This window comes from Octopus bimaculoides, chromosome 2, assembly GCF_001194135.2.
Source record: "Octopus bimaculoides isolate UCB-OBI-ISO-001 chromosome 2, ASM119413v2, whole genome shotgun sequence".
Classification (NCBI taxonomy): Eukaryota; Metazoa; Mollusca; class Cephalopoda; order Octopoda; family Octopodidae; genus Octopus; species Octopus bimaculoides.
Window position 1 is genome coordinate 124,025,747 of NC_068982.1, and position 17,056 is coordinate 124,042,802.

At 35.3% G+C, this 17,056-nt stretch overlaps 2 protein-coding genes across 3 annotated transcripts in view; one reads left to right on the top strand and one right to left on the bottom strand.

Moving 5' to 3' along the window:
- Window positions 1–6,746, top strand: part of LOC106871048 (hemicentin-1) — a 359,318-nt gene extending 352,572 nt beyond the window's left edge. For both annotated transcript variants that reach the window (XM_052965571.1, XM_014917317.2), the window contains 3 exons: window positions 559–678; window positions 1,087–1,213; window positions 5,314–6,746. In XM_052965571.1, the coding sequence (XP_052821531.1) occupies window positions 559–678; window positions 1,087–1,213; window positions 5,314–5,683 (617 nt within the window). In that variant the 3' untranslated portion in view covers window positions 5,684–6,746. The remainder of the gene's footprint in view (window positions 1–558; window positions 679–1,086; window positions 1,214–5,313) is intronic.
- A 7,056-nt stretch (window positions 6,747–13,802) lies between these two features.
- The window catches only part of LOC106870984 (TATA-binding protein-associated factor 172), a 56,877-nt gene continuing 53,623 nt past the window's right edge, over window positions 13,803–17,056 (bottom strand). Inside the window, exons 38-39 of the mRNA XM_052965876.1 lie at window positions 15,333–15,424; window positions 13,803–14,385 (exon numbers count right to left, since the gene is read on the bottom strand). Coding sequence (XP_052821836.1) covers window positions 14,106–14,385; window positions 15,333–15,424 — 372 coding nt within the window. The 3' untranslated portion in view covers window positions 13,803–14,105. The remainder of the gene's footprint in view (window positions 14,386–15,332; window positions 15,425–17,056) is intronic.

The following is a 17,056-nucleotide window of genomic DNA, read 5'->3' on the forward strand; positions in this document are numbered from 1 at the left end:
GAAGAACATATGAACAGGACCATAACATAAATGTTATATAAAAAAGGGAAAAAGAAAAATAATTATGCATGTTATTTCAACAAAATTATGTAGAAGCCTGGATATCAGATGTAGCATGATAAAGTAAACTGATAGAATGAAGCATGCTATTTAATTTGAATTTTAATAGAAAGATGCATTAAATGAAATTAGGATCCTGTTAATTACTACTTTTTTCTATTCAATTAATTTCAAGACTATTGTGCATGAAAGATAATGAACAAGGATGAGTGAAAGAATCCTTAAATAAAGTCTGGCTTGCTTTAATTCTTAATCTGTTGTTGCAAAATATAAAGAAACACATCGGCAATTATAATCAGATAAAGATTATTTCTTCAAATAATTATAAGGGCTGGGAATCCTTTAAAGTTTTTATTTTAGGGAGAAATTTACAGTAAAGATTGGTTTGTATTTTATTTTATTCTACACTAATGTTGCTTCATTAATTTTATCAGCTAGAACAGGGCTTCATTGTTTAAAATATTCCTCCTGAGTGTGTTCATTGCTTCTATATTACAGACATCAATGAATGTGAGAGATTCAAACATTGTCAACACAGTTGTGTCAATGAAATAGGCTCTTATAGGTGCATCTGTCCAGAAGGTTATAGACTGAAAGCAGATGGAAGCTCATGTGAAGGTAGGTAGATTATTTGAAAATACTCCTAAAGCAATTCATAGTTTTGAAGAAGTCAAATTCCATATACAAAACTCAAAAGCAAGTATAAGAATCAGACATAATATATAAACTGTTTGTGCTTTAAATTTTTAAATTTCATTTTTCAGTAACAACAAATTCTTCAATGATCGTTGTGGAGCAGTAAAGAATGAAAAAGCAATATGTACAAGAATAGTACCGAACACATAAATATTTATACATTTTTTGTAATGCAAACATGTTACACACCAATTCTAATTGGTTATTGTTACAGATTTTATTTTTTTTTTACTATAATAATTCTCATCTTTTAATTGAACAAAACAAGTTTAGCTCTTTTACTATTTCTTCAAATAATTATAAGGACTTTTATTAATAATTTATTTTCAGATATTAATGAATGCAAAGAGAGGGCAATAAACTGTGGTCCTGACCAAATGTGTTTTAATACAAGAGGTTCCTACCATTGTGTTTTAATACCATGTCCCTCTAATTATAAACAAGACAAGAATACTAAGTGAGTAAAAGAAAAACTTTATGTTTTTGATATCCACTTCTTAATATTTGGCATTTCTTGACTGGGTTGCAAAGAATTGACTGAGTACAGCAAAGAATTCAAGGTACAAGTAGGGGTTCACCAAGGATTGGTCCTCAGGCTCCTCTTGTTCATCATAGTCCTCCAAGCAATAAGTTCCAGGTATGGAAACAAGATCTAGAATCAAGGGGGCCTTAGAGTTAACCTAGCAAAAGCCAAAGTCTTAGTAAGTAGGAAGGCAGACAAACCACAAATCCCTTCAGGTAGATGGTCCTGCTCAAAATGTAGGAAAGGCATGGGTAGAAAGTCCATAAGATGTACCCAGAGTAAGCTGTGGACACATAAGAGGTGCAGCAATATCAGAGGAAAGTTAATAGGGGAAATAGGTTTTGTGTGTGGAATATACACAGGTACAATAAAGACTAAAAATGTACAGAAAATAGGCACCATCAATTGCCTGGCAGTTGATGGAGTCTATTTTCTAGTTCATAAAGGTAGTAGATAGCTTCCGTTATCCAGGTGACCAAGTTATTAGCAGAGATGGATGCTCTGAGAGCATAGCTGTGAGAATAAGATTAGGCTGGGCAAGGTTCAGAGAACTCCTACCTCTGTCAACAACAAAGGGCTTCTCCCTCAGAATGAAAGGTAGATTGTATGATGCCTGTGTGCAAACAGCTATGCTACATAGCAGTGAAACATGGGCTGTGATGGCTGAGTACACACAGAGGCTTTAAAGAAATGAAGCCCGTATGCTTCACTGGATGTGCAATGTCAGTGTGCATGTTCAACAGAGTGTAAGCATCTTGAGAGAAAAGTTGAATATAAAAGGCATCAGATGTGGTGTGCAAGAGAGACAACTGCACTGGTATGGTTATGTGATGCATATGGACAAGGACAGCTGTGTAAAAAAGTGACTTACTGGTTAGGGCAGTGTTTCCCAACCTATTTTCCCCCAGGCTCCCACTATAGCTTTACAGAAAAATGTATGCCCCACTGGTGGTTGGAAAAAAGGATTTTATTTTTAATATTCTATCACAGTTATTTGATACAAAAGAATCTACCAGTAACTCTTAAGTACTGAGTACCAAAAGAAAGTACTTTAATGAGAACCTTGTGCTTGGCGATTATGGCAGATTTCCTTGATTTGAGGAGACAATTTTGTTAGCTTCAACTGTAGCATTAGAACAGTGCTATACTGTAGCAAACAGTCTTCACATGTTATGCTTGGCTGGAGGGATTGGTTTGGTTAGGATGAGTATAGGTGTAGTATGTTTGCTGTGAAAAAAAAGATTTTCACAATTCCATATCCCACTTAAAAAAAAAAAAAGAAAAACTTTTGGATCCCAAGCCCCACTGCAAATTTCCCAAGTTCTACATTGTGACCTAAATACCCTAACCCAGTGATTTCCAATCATAAGGTCATGAGTTTGATTCTTGACAGCACGTTGTGTCCTTGAGCAAGACACTTTATTTCACATTGGTTCAATCCACTCAGCTGGCAAAATTGAGTTGTACATGTAATCCAAAAGGCTGGCCCTGTAACATTCTATGTTATGTTGAATCTCTCTGAGAACTACATTAAGGGTACATGTGTCTATGGAGTGCTTGCATGTTAATTTCACAAGCCATCTGTTCCATTGATCAGACCAACTGGAACACTTATCGTCATAACCAACAGAAGGCTGGTTTTCTTATGATATTCCCCATATAAGTATTCATGTATATGTGTGTGTGTAAGCAGAAGTGAGTGTCATTTATCCTGACTTCCTGTCACTTTTCCTGTTTCTCTTCCACACACTGACCTAACCACTCCTAGACTTCTTGAAATTTATTTTAATTTATATTTATTTCTATTTTTTGATTTGATTTAACTAGCTTTTCTATGTCATCTCCATCCTTGTTCGTGCAACCCTTCCTACCCTCCAAGACAAATGCCAAACCTAATATTAAAGTAACTCTTTAAGGCAGCAAGCTGGCAGAATTGTTAGCACACCAGACAAAATGCTTAGTGGCATTTCATCTGTCTTTACATTCTGAGTTCAAATTCCATTGAAGTCATCTTTACCTTTTGTCCTTTCAGGGTTGATGAAATAAGTATCAGTTGAGCACTGCAGTTGATGCAATTGACTTAATCCTTCCCCCGAAATTGCTGGCTTTGTGCCAAAATTTGAAATCAATATTAAAGTAACTCTGATATAGGTAGGGTGACTCCAAAAGGGGTCTCAGGAAGTAGTGTACCTGCCTTCCTGAGCTAGTTTTCCACCATATTTCTTAAAAATCATGGTAGAGGCCTTGGTCTCAGGACCAGTAAAAACTGAGGTTGGGGGTAAGCAACTGCATGCTCCCTGTAGAAAATTCAGCTCCAAAAAAGCCTCTTGATAGCAAAGAAGAATGGGCACCAGCCAGCCCAAAGGTTGGAGTGGGCTGCACCTGCCTACCTTGGTTGTTATGGCATTGAGGTAGATCCAACCACCTCATTAATGGGGACAAAACCTGAATTTAAAACACTGGATGATGATGATGATGATGATTAATGTAACTCTGATATGAAATAAGACCAGTTTGAAGAGTGTTTCAAGCAAGAAGCTCTAGCTCTCAGGTCCAAGGTTTTTTAAACTTTGGTCACTTAAAAATAGAGTTACAATTTGTAAACATTTGTTCAATAAAATCAGGCTTTCTTTTTTAAGGATATTCTGGTTATTATTCACCAGAAAATGCCAAGATACTGGATTAGCAGAATTATTAGAGTTCCAGATAAAATATCTTGAAGCTTTTTTTTTCTGGATTTTTACATCCAAATTTAGATATGAGCAACTTTGCCTTTAATCTTTAAGTGTTCAGGTAACACTGTCAAATGTAATGCTTATTCACACTGTTTTGAATTAATCATGCATTATGTTGTATCTTCCAAGATTTTGATGATGTGATTGTTTATGTTTAGAATGACATCATAGGGTAAATGTAAGATGCTGGCTCTGGCCAATTTGAACAAAATAAAGGTAGAATACTTGGGTCTGATATAGCTGGTTTGAATGCTTAAAAGGTTAATCCTCTCAGTGTCAATAAAATACAGTAACACTTAAGTACTGGAGTGATATAATTGATTAATCCCACACCCAAACTTCTAGCTTTGAGTCTTAATTAGAAACAATTATCTACCAGATTATGAACTGCATTTTCTTTTTTTAAGCAAAAGAACATTTAATACTGAGAAGAATTATGAGTTTATTTAATAAATCCTTCAAATACAATTCTAGAAAATGTGATTGGAGGTGGCTTTTCATTACTGGATTTGAGACATAATTTAGTCCTTAAAATTTTGACGAGGTCTGATTCTAAAGATTTTTTTTAATATTTCCTTTCTCTTTTTATTGCTCTTTATTGTTAATTAGAGGAGCAGCTATAAACATTCATGTGAATTTTTTCATGTTGGCTACCAGTGGACTATTTTAAGATCAGTTACTCAGTAATTAAGAGATAAACAGTATAACATTTGTAATAAGGTCAAAGAAAGTATCGGGACTTGCCGGTGAACCTTTTCTTCCAGCCTATAGTGTTTGAGACATTTGGAGGAGCTGGGCCACTGATAGCAAAGTTCTTGTCATTATTAGTGACTTGTCATCATTATCAAGGTGTCAAGTGTTGCCTGAGAGTGCTTGGCTGTTCCAACACATTAGCCTCACCATCGCTCATGGTAATGACATAAGCAATGTTGGATTGCTTCAATAAGTTCTATTGACCCTTATGGTGTGCGACTCAGAGCTAGATTGATGGGGTTTTTTTCTTTTTTTCTTTCTTCACACATGATTATATTTTACTTTGTTTTGGATTTAATGTGGAATATTTATGTAATTAAGTATATTGTAACAATAAATTCATTTCTTTTTAAATTAAAAAGAAAATATATGATGATTAACTTTATTTCATGGCATAGGACAATGTCAAAAAGCCCATAGCATTCATCACTTACCTGCTATAAGTCTGGTCTCAAAAAATGAACAAAAATAAATTGAGAGAAAATACTGAAAAATTCATGTTTGTATTCTAATTATTAATTTGTACTTTTTTCTTTCTTTTTTTAGCTATTGTATTTTGGAATGTGATCCAGACTCAGATCCAAACTGCCCAGCAAGTGGAACCGAAATAATTGAATACCGCATTTTAGCATTACCTAGTGGTGTGCAACCACACCAGGACCTCATCAGACTTGTTGTTTTCAATCAAAATAAATTGCAGTTACGTAATACAATTTTTGAAATTGTTGAAAACCACAGAAAACTGTTCCATATAAGACTGGAGGGTGGCAAAGGTATAGTCTCCACGAAAAGAACCTTGAAAGGAGGACAAATATATAAAATTAAAGTTCAAGCTAAATCATATGACCTAGTCAGAAAGTTGCGGTACCAAACCACATTCATTGTTTATATATCAATATCAGATTTTCCATATTGAGAGACAAATATTTTAGAAGTAGATTTTGGAAAATACTTTGTGCCATATTCCATATGGTATAGAAAAACCATAAAGTACAATTCATTGAATATTCAGCACTTTTAACTGAATAACCAATAAATTATATTACAGAAGTTTGCTGTGCAATATGCAGTAAGCTAATCAAAAAAGAAAAAGAATCCTTCCTAAGCTATCTGGCAATCAAATGAAAACTATGCACTAGTGTGTTGTGTTTGGCTTCATGTTTTGCTCTCTTCTACAGACTCTGTCATAAAATAATGCATTAACACCTTTTCATTACTGCCTATCATTTACACAAAAAAAAAGAAAAGAATGATAAAAAAAAATTTAACAACAATTGTAGTAATATTTTTTTTTTTAAATCTGAGTTTGAAACCAGAAGAAAAATATTAACAGAAATGGATTTCTCTCATCACCTCAATGATGGTGGATTTATTATTTATGCACAAAAAAAAATTTGGCCATAAACTTTTTTTTTATATTTAGCATTTCTTAGCTGGCTCTTAATTTTAATAAATTAAATAGAATACCTAATTTTGTATTATGGTGGTGGATTTATTATTTATGCACAAAATAATTATTCAGCCAGTAAATAAATAAATATATATATACATCACATACACATACACATATTGCAAAAAAAATCAAGAAGAAAATGCACTAGAATCTTAATGATTAAAAATGCAAAATATTCATGTATCCAACCAATTTCACATCTGCAAAGATAATCAGTCCATTTTCTTCTCTATTTTCAATACAATTTTACACATGTAGATTTTTTGACTTTTTCATTATATATATATATATATATATATTAGGGAGATGTACTTGCATAGCAAGCGACCTGATCTGAGATCGTGTGCTGGAACGAAAACAATTGCAGCGTGGAAGGTGTTTATAAGCCATTTAAAATAACACACAAAAGCCGTCAGATTCACTTCAACATTTAAATTTAATTTGCTGATGCAGCACAGAATTTTGTCAGTGAACAGGTTGCGGTTTCAAAATATTTTGACAAATTAAATTTAAATGTTGAAGTGAATCTAACGGCTTTTGTGTTATTTTAAATGGCTTATATATATATATATATATATATATATATATATATAGTACATGCCATATCTTTTTAATTTACCTAGTTCTTCAACTATATTTCTCATATGTGTGTGCATGCATGAATAAATATGCATGACTGTTAATATTCTATGCTTGTTGCCACTTATGCATAGGATAATAGTATTACATGCCTTCTTGATATCTAAAGCAGCCACACAGCACTTCCAAAGACTTGTAGCATTAAAAATCTATTGCTTGAAAAGCAGGAACAAGTCGGAAACAGAAAAAAAACATCCAGCTGCACAGTGTAGCCAGGAAGAATTATCTGATTTGTTTTTATATCCCCTCATTCTATGTCATTTAACAAGGCTTAATTTCAGAATCATTTGTTTCTAGCCCACAACTTATCTTACAAGATCAACAAAGATGAGAGAAGAGCAAACTAAATGATTTCACAGAAACAGAACATGGGGAGGAATGTGTTATTGTGTTATAATATATTATGTATTTCTATGTTGTAAGCTTAAATCTTGTCTTTTACATCTCAAAGGTTGATAAAGTAACTGAGGTCAATATAATGAATTGCACTCCACTTATTCAACAATTAACTTTTAATCCTCATGATTTTTACTTCTGCTTTTCCATGACTGCAGGAGTTAGATGGATCCAACACAGCATCTCAACATTGGCTGAGATTCAACATCCTAAGGATCTGCACTCACCACTATTGTCCATGTTTTCCTGGTTCTTCCTTTTCCAGTTCCCTTCCATATGCATCTCCTGACATTCACTTGTCCAACTCTTGTCCTCTGTAGGCATACATGACTCTACCACTACAGCAACCTCTCTTTCGCACTAAATCTGATTCATTTTCTGCCCACTTTTTCTCTCATCTGTGCCTCATCATTCATGCACACTAACACAACACAGCCAATGAAGCATGTGTGCTTCAGTTCTTCTGCATTAAGTGCTTACATCCTATTATCATGCAACACCACTGTCCATAAATAAGCATCATATCTTCTGCTTAAATAATGGATCCTCTGGTCAGCAAAATTAATTGCCTCATAATCTATTCCACCTTATTTTACTATACTTTAAAGCAGTCTTCTTCACTGACCAGATTACCTAGGTAACAGAAGCTGTCAACAACTAATTAGAATACCAGTAAAATACATTTTTTCTCCCCTAATACTCAGAGAGCTCTAAGGACTTTCTGAATTGAAGTTAGTTTAATGGTTTTGTATGAAGAGAACTTTTCTCACCTAAATTAATTCATAACTACTTTCACTGTGTCAATAATACTAAGCACACACAAGTAACAGAACTTTATCTACAATGTGCAGTCAGGCATCTGACTAAAACATTGGTCTCAAACTTAAGGACACAAAAGAACCCTTGGGGAAGAAGTACAGTGGGCCAAAAGTGAATTGGGGTGGTAGGCTGATATTTATTTATTCATCAAAATGAATATGCATGATAGTAAGTGGGATATGTGAATTAGTAGAAAATGTGAATTGGAATAATATTTTTTTTTTAATATTTCTTTACTGACTTATATGGAAAGTAAAATAGTCATAATCACCTTCATTTGATCCAAACCAGTTTATCTTGAATATGATTTCTGGCAGCATTTTGCAACAACCCAGCCTCAACATGGATTGTAAATGTTCATTGGTCTTGAGTGCAATGCTGATTTATTTATTTTCATTGTTGAGAAAAACTACTCACAAATGTATATGCATCCAAATGTGGCCAGAATTTGCCAAGATGAGGCAAACAATATGGGAAATATCTCACTTGGAAGAAAGTAGTAGAAATCAGAAACACCAACCTTTACATATTTCTGCTTTCATGTAGTATGGTGCTGAAATTCCACCAACTCTATCAGAAATAGTATCGACATCCACAGTCAGTGGAGTAGGTAGCAAAAATCATAATTACTTTTCTAATGATAAAAAGGCTTGGAAATGCCAGTCAAAGTCTGCATGTAGTTTTAAAATTATATTGGCATATTCTTTCAAGTAAGGTGGTTCAACCTTTTTAAATGCAAGGCCATGAAGTGAACTAAGTTCCTGCTAGCAAACTCCTTTGCTCATATCAAAAGCTTACACTCAAAAGACTTCATGCTGTTGTACGTCATTGTTATAACCAGCTTTGAGCCCTGGAGTTTCGAGTTTAGAGCGTAAAGATGGTCATTCAGATCAGTGAGTAAAGCAAGCTTTACAAAGATTAGATCATTTGAATGCGGTTTTTCTGTTTTATTACCAAAAAGCAATCCAATTTCTTTCAAAACAAAAAAAAAAAAATCTCTTCTAAACAGTCCCCCAACAGAACCACCTTACTTTTGATTGAAACAAAAGCTCTCCATATTCACCATCCATAGTCGTTAAAAAAAAGACATGAACAGTTGGTGGCTAAGAGCTCTTGCCTGCAAGTACTTGGTTTTTACAACCACAGCCATGTTTTCCATCTGTAGCCTTTTTTAACACTGTGCCTCTTGGTGCAGAATGTAATGGCTAGCTGAGATAAGCACACTAAGCCTGTTCAGCTTTTCTTTAAAAGGACTTACAAAAACCCACCTTTCCAGAACACATTGCAGATGCACAATCTGTTGCCATTGACACAAATTTTATCCAATTCAATCCTGCACACTCGATGCTCTTTTCTAGTTCCCTAAATATATCTCACCCCATTACTATTTCCTTCAGTGATAGTAAATCCAATATTTTTCAGAGATACTGAAATTTTTGTCAACTCTTCTCGTCAAGACAGGACAGTAAGTTGTAAACAAGTGCAATAAAAATTCTTCAAGGAACTTCAGCAGCAGTAGCCAAATGCTGGTAATACAGCTGGCAACAATATTAGGAGATAGGCTACTGATTTCAAACATTTTTCTTTTCTTCAGACAGAGGATTTCACTAGCTTGTAAGAGACAATCTTTAATAAAATTACCTTTGTCATGATTTTTCCATCATTTCCCTGAGAGCAAAACTTGCTCTTATAACATTTTCACTTTTGTTCAAGTTGAAAAAAGAAAAAAAACTTGCCTCAAAAGAGGTCTTCAACTACTCTCCCTTTTCTTCCCAGTTAATGCATTATACAGATCACTCTATGCTGTTTCATAACGTCTCCTTATCTTATATTCTTTTTTGTACAGTAATATTATGCAGATATATCAAACATTTAGCTCTGTTTCAAAATACAAATATTCCCATTTTTCTTGAAAACCTCAGTTCTCCTTTTCTTTGATACTGACATTTTAAAAAAAAGATCTTAATCATATGGTTGACTAAAATACATACTTCTTCAAAATTTCTGTTTAACATTCCACTCTTGAATATTTTCTATGATTTTGTTTGAGTGTGTTAGTTGTCTGTCATCTTAATCACTCCTCCACCACAAAACGTCTTAATGTAATCATGTTCTGAGTAAGAATGTTTTTTTAAATGTATATGAAATTGAATACCTATTTCTACTTTTCAACTTGAAGTGAAGGTAACAGAAAATATTAAGAAACATTCTATCCTTCCCCAGGGAGAAACATGGTCAGATGCTGGTTAATCTTAAAGTGATTGTATGGAAGAGGCAAGGGACAAATTACTAAGTTTTAGGAAAGTACTGGTTACAAAAATGGTCCTGCTGCAAGCCATTGAAAAGTAGTTTGTGGTTCATGCATGCCCCATGTTTTTGAGATCCCTGGACTAGAACCTTGTTTATTTCAATATTTTATATAGTCAAACACATGTGGATTAGTGCATTGAGAACCAGTTTCTTATCATCTGTTCAAGATTCACTCATTTTTTATATAATCGCTTACAATATTGAGTTCCAGTTTATTCTCTTCCAGACTCTACTGGATTTTAGCATGTCCGATCTTTAGGCCTTTGACTAAGCCACTCTCCTAGCTCACAAAGCAAACTTTTTTTTTTTGTTTTGTTTTGATTTTTTCTGCAGCATTTTCTATGTACAGCAATTTTTACTATTTAGGCAGCACTGATTCCAAAGACTGTTCTGATTCTAACATAGAATAAGTTTAGTCTGCTCTAAAGAAATTCTAACTACTTCCTACTTTGACAAATCAATGATTTAGAATGTTTGAATGTTCAAGTTATTCTAAGCTGATGTGTATATATGCGAGTCTGAGAGTGCTGATGTAATATGCCTCAGTAAAATATGTACCATGAGTAAATGCTAAACAGCAATTATCAGTTAAGAAGACTTCATTGGTGGTTGTTGATGTTTACCTCCCCGTCAATCCGAAATTACCTATAATCAAAGGTATTGAAACGGCCTTTTTTCCAGGAACTAGCAATTGAAGACCGTATCATTTAAAGTGTCTTCCTTTTTATTCCTTTAGATAGCAGGGTGTGATTTGTTGGTTTGGCTACTATTTCTAGCAGATTGTCAGAGTTTTTGCTTGGTCACTCAGAGGACCATACATTTATGTGGTTGAAGTTTGTCATATGTAAACGTGACCAAAGAATATGTCCCCAAAGAAGATCGCCAAAACCATTTTTTTTAATGGGATCATCCCAAAATTGTGACTGGATTGACGCAAAAATGAAAAAAAATCGATCTTGCAAAAATGGTATGGATGGGAGACAACTCATGACAAACCGCAATAACATATCTTTCCACAAACCACAAAACTCCAGGAGACCGCTCACTACTCAACTGATTTCTTAAAGCGTTTAAGAGAAATTGTTTATATACACGTTTACAGGAATAGTTATTACTGACAATCCTTAGCTGCTTTCAGCTGAGGAAGTCAAAGCAATAATACTCCTCAAAAACTAAAGATACTCACAATCCAGATAAGGTAACTGGGTCAATTATTGATTCTACTTCGTTTAAGAGGTTAACAATAATTATCATTCAACGTCCGTTTTCCATGCTGGTATGAGTTGGACGGTTTGACAGGAGCAGGAAACTCAAAGGGCTGCACCAGGCTCCAGTCGTCTGTTTTGGCATGGTTTCTGTGGTTGGATGCCTTTCCTAACACCAACCACTTTTCAGGTTGTACTGGGTGCTTTTTATGTGGCACCAACATGGAGCTTTTTACATGATGCTGTCTGTAATAAAGTTCCAAACCAGAGATATCATTCAGAGAAAAACTGATTAAATTTTTTTATATTTCAATCATTTCCTTATCCACTTGCACCTGAATTTGTTAAAATATTAGATTACATGTTTTACATGAAAAGTCTTAAGGCTATATGTAATATTTATTTATGTTCTGGTTTTGGCACAAAGCCAGTCATTTTTTTGAAAGGAAGAGGAAATTAATAACATCAACCCCTATACCCATTATCATCATCATCGTTTAATGTCCATCTTCCATGCTAGCATGGATGAGACGGTTCCACAAGAGCCAGCCAGGCCAAAACCTGCACCAGACTTCTGTGACTGTTTTGGCAGGATTTTTACAACTGGATGTCCTTCCTAACACCAACCACTCAGTAGAGTGGGCTTAGTGCTTTTTACGTGGCACAAGCACCAGCAAGGTCAGTTTTGGCAAGGTTTTTACAGATGGATGCCCTTCCGAACACCAACCATTTTACAGTGTGGGCCGGGTACTTTTAAGTGGCACCTGCACTGACAGGGTCACCAAATACTTGCAAGACAACAAAAAAAAACCTTTTAAGAGGGGAGGAAGCATTAGAGGAGGTAATGGCGAAAAGGTTATAGTGGGACAGATACAGGAAGTACAAGGTTACCCGGTTGGAGAGAGAAAGATCAAGAATGAAGACAGAAAGAGGTGTGCTACCACAAAGAAAATAGTTGCCCAACCTGAAGGAAGAGCAGTAAAAGGAAAGAGAGTGGGAGACAGCAGGATAGAGATGGTGGCAAAATGACGGGTATACTCACAAGGAACAGGGATCAGAATATAAATGGGATGATTCAGTAAAAGAAGAGAGAGATAAAGATGGTGGCAAGTGCTGGGGCATACTCTTGAGGTTCGATGCCATAATATAAGTGGCAGGATATTGCGAAGGGAGTGTGATTAAAGAGTGCAAGTAAGTGGTGAAAGACCTGAGAATATATAGAGTTGGAGGGGCTACCGGATAGCAATGATACAGAGGAACAGGGGTGTGAGGACAGAATTGGGGAATGAGAGCTAGGCATAGTGTATGGAGGAGGAAATGTGAGAAAGAGATGTAGACTGGTTTGTTGGGTACCCAAATGGTACTTATTTTATCAACTCCAAAAGGATGCAAAGCAAAATCAAATTTGGTAGAATTTGAAATCTGAACAGGAAAAAATGCCACTAAGCATTTTATCAGATGTGTTAACAATTCTGCCAGCTTGCCACTTTAATAATAATAATAATAATAATAATAATAATAATAATTATAGGCACAAAGCCTAAAATTGAGATGGGGGTGGGGGAATAGTTAATTACATCAACCCCAGTGTTCAACTGGTACTTATTTTATCGACCCATGGAAGGATGAAAGGCAAAGTCGACCCTAGCAGAATCTGAACTCAGAATGTACAGCTTCAAGAGCTGCAATTATTAAAATACCTAATAACCATTCATATAGCATAGGCTAGTGACTATAGTGTTTGTCCCAAGATAACACCTCATATGGACTTGTTCAGTTAAAAATACAGCAAATATCAGAGAGAGAGGAAAATTCATCTTAGCAGCAGCTAGCAAAAGTTCCAGAAGCATTTCAGCCTTATCAATGGTGTGTACTTGCAACAGCCATGTGCTTGAAAAAGAATTTGTTGTTTTGATATAAGAAAGTGTGAATAGATGATGAATTGCCATTCAAGTACATGCCATCATAAACACTAAAATGCATCTGGTGTTCTCACTGGCCACTGCTCGGACAAACTGTTGTTTCTCTGATATTGTGTTTTTAACACAGAAAATCTATAAGAGATGTTATCTCAGGATAAATACTGCAGTAACTAGCCTATCAACAATGTATATACATTAAGTATGATACATAGATGGCTATTTTAATAACATACTGCCTCAACTGCATCTACTGAAAATAACAATGAATTTTGAAATTATAATAAACAAATATTAAATATTTTAAAAATCTCCTTTAAAATAAAATAAATAATGGAAGTACAATGCAATGAAAAATAATTTACAAAATTTCATTTCAACGGTATATTTTTTTTTAAAAAATAATATCTTACAACAAACTCTTTAATTCATAGAAAATCTTGCTTCTTTTCTCTGTATGTGTTTGCTTGTGTGTGTATGTTGGTGTGTGAATGAGAAAGGGAGAGGGAGAGAGTGGTGAAGAAATTAAGATTGAATTTCTTGAAATTTACTTTCTAAATACAGATCTCAAAAATATATACTTTTAACTTAAGATATTCATGTATTAAGAGACTTTAAAAAGGTGTCTAAGTTGTACTCAGATTCATACTGTTTCTCATCCCACAAGTCTCCAAGACTGTCTAATATGGAACGAATACTTTCTTGCTGGTTAACATGCTTCTTATTTTTTAAGTCTTTAGAATTAACTTTGTCAGGGTCTCTTTGATTGACATCCAAAATAAATAAATCTAAGAGTTGATCTGTGCCCATTGTTCGCAATGTTGAATTGTCCTGGCTGATCACTGTATTAGCTATTGTCATCTTGAACTTCTGCAATCTGTAAATGAAATGAACACATTGCAAAAATTAAAATTCTACAATATAACAAAAAAAAAAAAAAAAAAAGGAAACAGGAAAAACTTTTTACTCATTCAAATTTAAAATATTCTCTGAAATATTTATGATTATAAATTATTCTATAACTATTAATACATTGTTGTTGGCACTCCATCGCTTATGACATTGAGGGTTCCAGTTGATCCGATCAACGGAACAGCCTGCTCATGAAATTAACGTGCAAGTGGCTGAACACTCCACAGACACGTGTACCCTTAACGTAATTCTCGGGGATATTCAGCGTGACACAGTGTGACAAGGCTGACCCTTTGAATTACAGGTACAACAGAAACAGGAAGTAAGAGTGAGAGAAAGTTGTGGTGAAAGAGTACAGGAGGGTTCGCCACCATCCCCTGCCGGAGCCTCGTGGAGTTTTAGGTGTTTTCCCTTAATAAACACTCACAACGCCTGGTCTGGGAATTGAAACTGCGATCCTATGACCGCGAGTCCGCTACCCTAACTACTGGGCCATTGCGCCTCCACATTAATACATATATATGCTGTATATTTACTGAGATTATTTGCAAACATTTAGTATAATTCTTTCCACTTTAGGCACAAAGCCTAATATTAGAGGATGGGTGCTAATGCTAACTGGTAATTATTTTATCAATCCTGAACTGATGAAAGGCAAAGTCAACCTTAACAGAATTTGAACACAGAATGTAAAGCCAAACGAAAGTCTGCAAGACATTTTGTCCGGCATACTAACAATTCTGCCAGCTCACGGCTTCACAAACATCTATTACAATAAATGAGTTTAAGAAAGTATGTAGATTTCTGAGTATCAAATACTTTGGACTTGATATATAGCATTTAATTTTAAGAACAAATTTGTAAAATCATTGAGTTTTAAATTAAATTTCATGAAAGAAAACTAAGACTAACCCCATAATTTTCTCTTCAAGAGTTCCTCTAGTAATTAACCGATAAACATTAACAACTTTTTTCTGGCCAATTCTGTGTGCTCTGTCCATTGCCTGCAAAAATATTAAGAAAATACCTGAGAACTCACTGAAACTAAATAATTACTTATACAAAATGATTTTTCAAAAGGTGCAAGTATAAATTTACTGAAATTCTCTGATTTAGTGATAAATCATTGGGTTAACCTTTATTTGAATGGCATTAAAAGTGCAACTTAATGATTTTATTAACAGTACAAGAGATATCATTGTCGTCATCATCATCATCATCATATTTGCTTTTCTATAGTGGCAGTGTTTTACATCCAGACACCTTCCCTGATGTCAATCCCTACATTTTTTTCAATATCAAACCACTGAGCCTCAGGATTTTTTGCAGCTCAATGGTACATAAACACCATTGGTGCTGCTGCAAAAATACATGGAGATCAACACACTCCTGTGGAGGGCTTTTCATTGGGTCTTGAGCCCAATAATGACACTTTATGCATTGAGTACATATTAAATTTTATTAAACTTGACCAATATTTTTCAAGCAATGAACAATTTTCGTCAAAACAATGAAATAAATATGTCGATCTGGAACTTATTGCAAAGCTTCGTGATAAACATTTTTTGTCTTCCCATTCAGGGGTTAGTACAATATTTGTTTCTGTCTAACCTCTTTCTTACTTTCTCTCTGTCTTTCTTTTGATTGTTTTCAACCATCACCATCACCAGTACCACCATCATCGCCGCCACAACTGCCATACATACACCATTCAGACTTTTGATGCCACCACCATCAACACCTTTGACTTTGCTGCTTTCCCCTCCACTACCATCACTACTGTCTTTCACATCCCTTACTATCACCGTCATGCTTGACTGCCTCAGCTACCACCACCACCACCATCACCTCTATCACAACTACAGCTCATATTATCACTATTACCCCATTACCATATCAATTGTCAATCTACTACCACCCTCACCGTCTCTATGCCTACTATTATTCTCACCCCAGCAAGAGGAGTAGAAGTGTCATTAAATAGTGAGAAAGGGGGGTCAATGTGTGACACACTGACACACAGAAATTCGTTTTGGCATTTATTATTATAGAAGATTCAAGAGGTACCAAAAATTTTGTACACAATCAGTTGCCCAGTTTAATATCAATGCCTGGCTTTTGGGTGCCTTCAGCAGAGTCCACTCTGTTACAAGCATTCAAGACCAGGCCTCCACTTTCATTCTGTCCCTTCCTCTCAGGTGCCCTGAAAATAATCATGGGTACTTCCTTGAGTGTGGTCGATGCCAGTGCCGCCTGACTGGCTTCCATGCCAGTGGCACATAAAAAGCACCATTCAAACGTGGTTGATGCCAGTGCTGTCTGACTGGCTCCTGTGCCAATGGCACGTAAAAACCACCATTCGAGCATCATCGTCATCATCAACATCGTTTAACGTCCGCTTTCCATGCTAGCATGGGTTGGACGATTTGACTGAGGACTGGTGAAACCGGATGGCAACACCAGGCTCCAGTCTGATTTGGCAGAGTTTCTACAGCTGGATGCCCTTCCTAACGCCAACCACTCAGAGAGTGTAGTGGGTGCTTTTACGTGTCACCCGCACGAAAACGGCCACGCTCGAAATGGTGTCTTTTATGTGCCACCCGCACAAGCCAGTCCAGGGGCACTGGCAACGATCT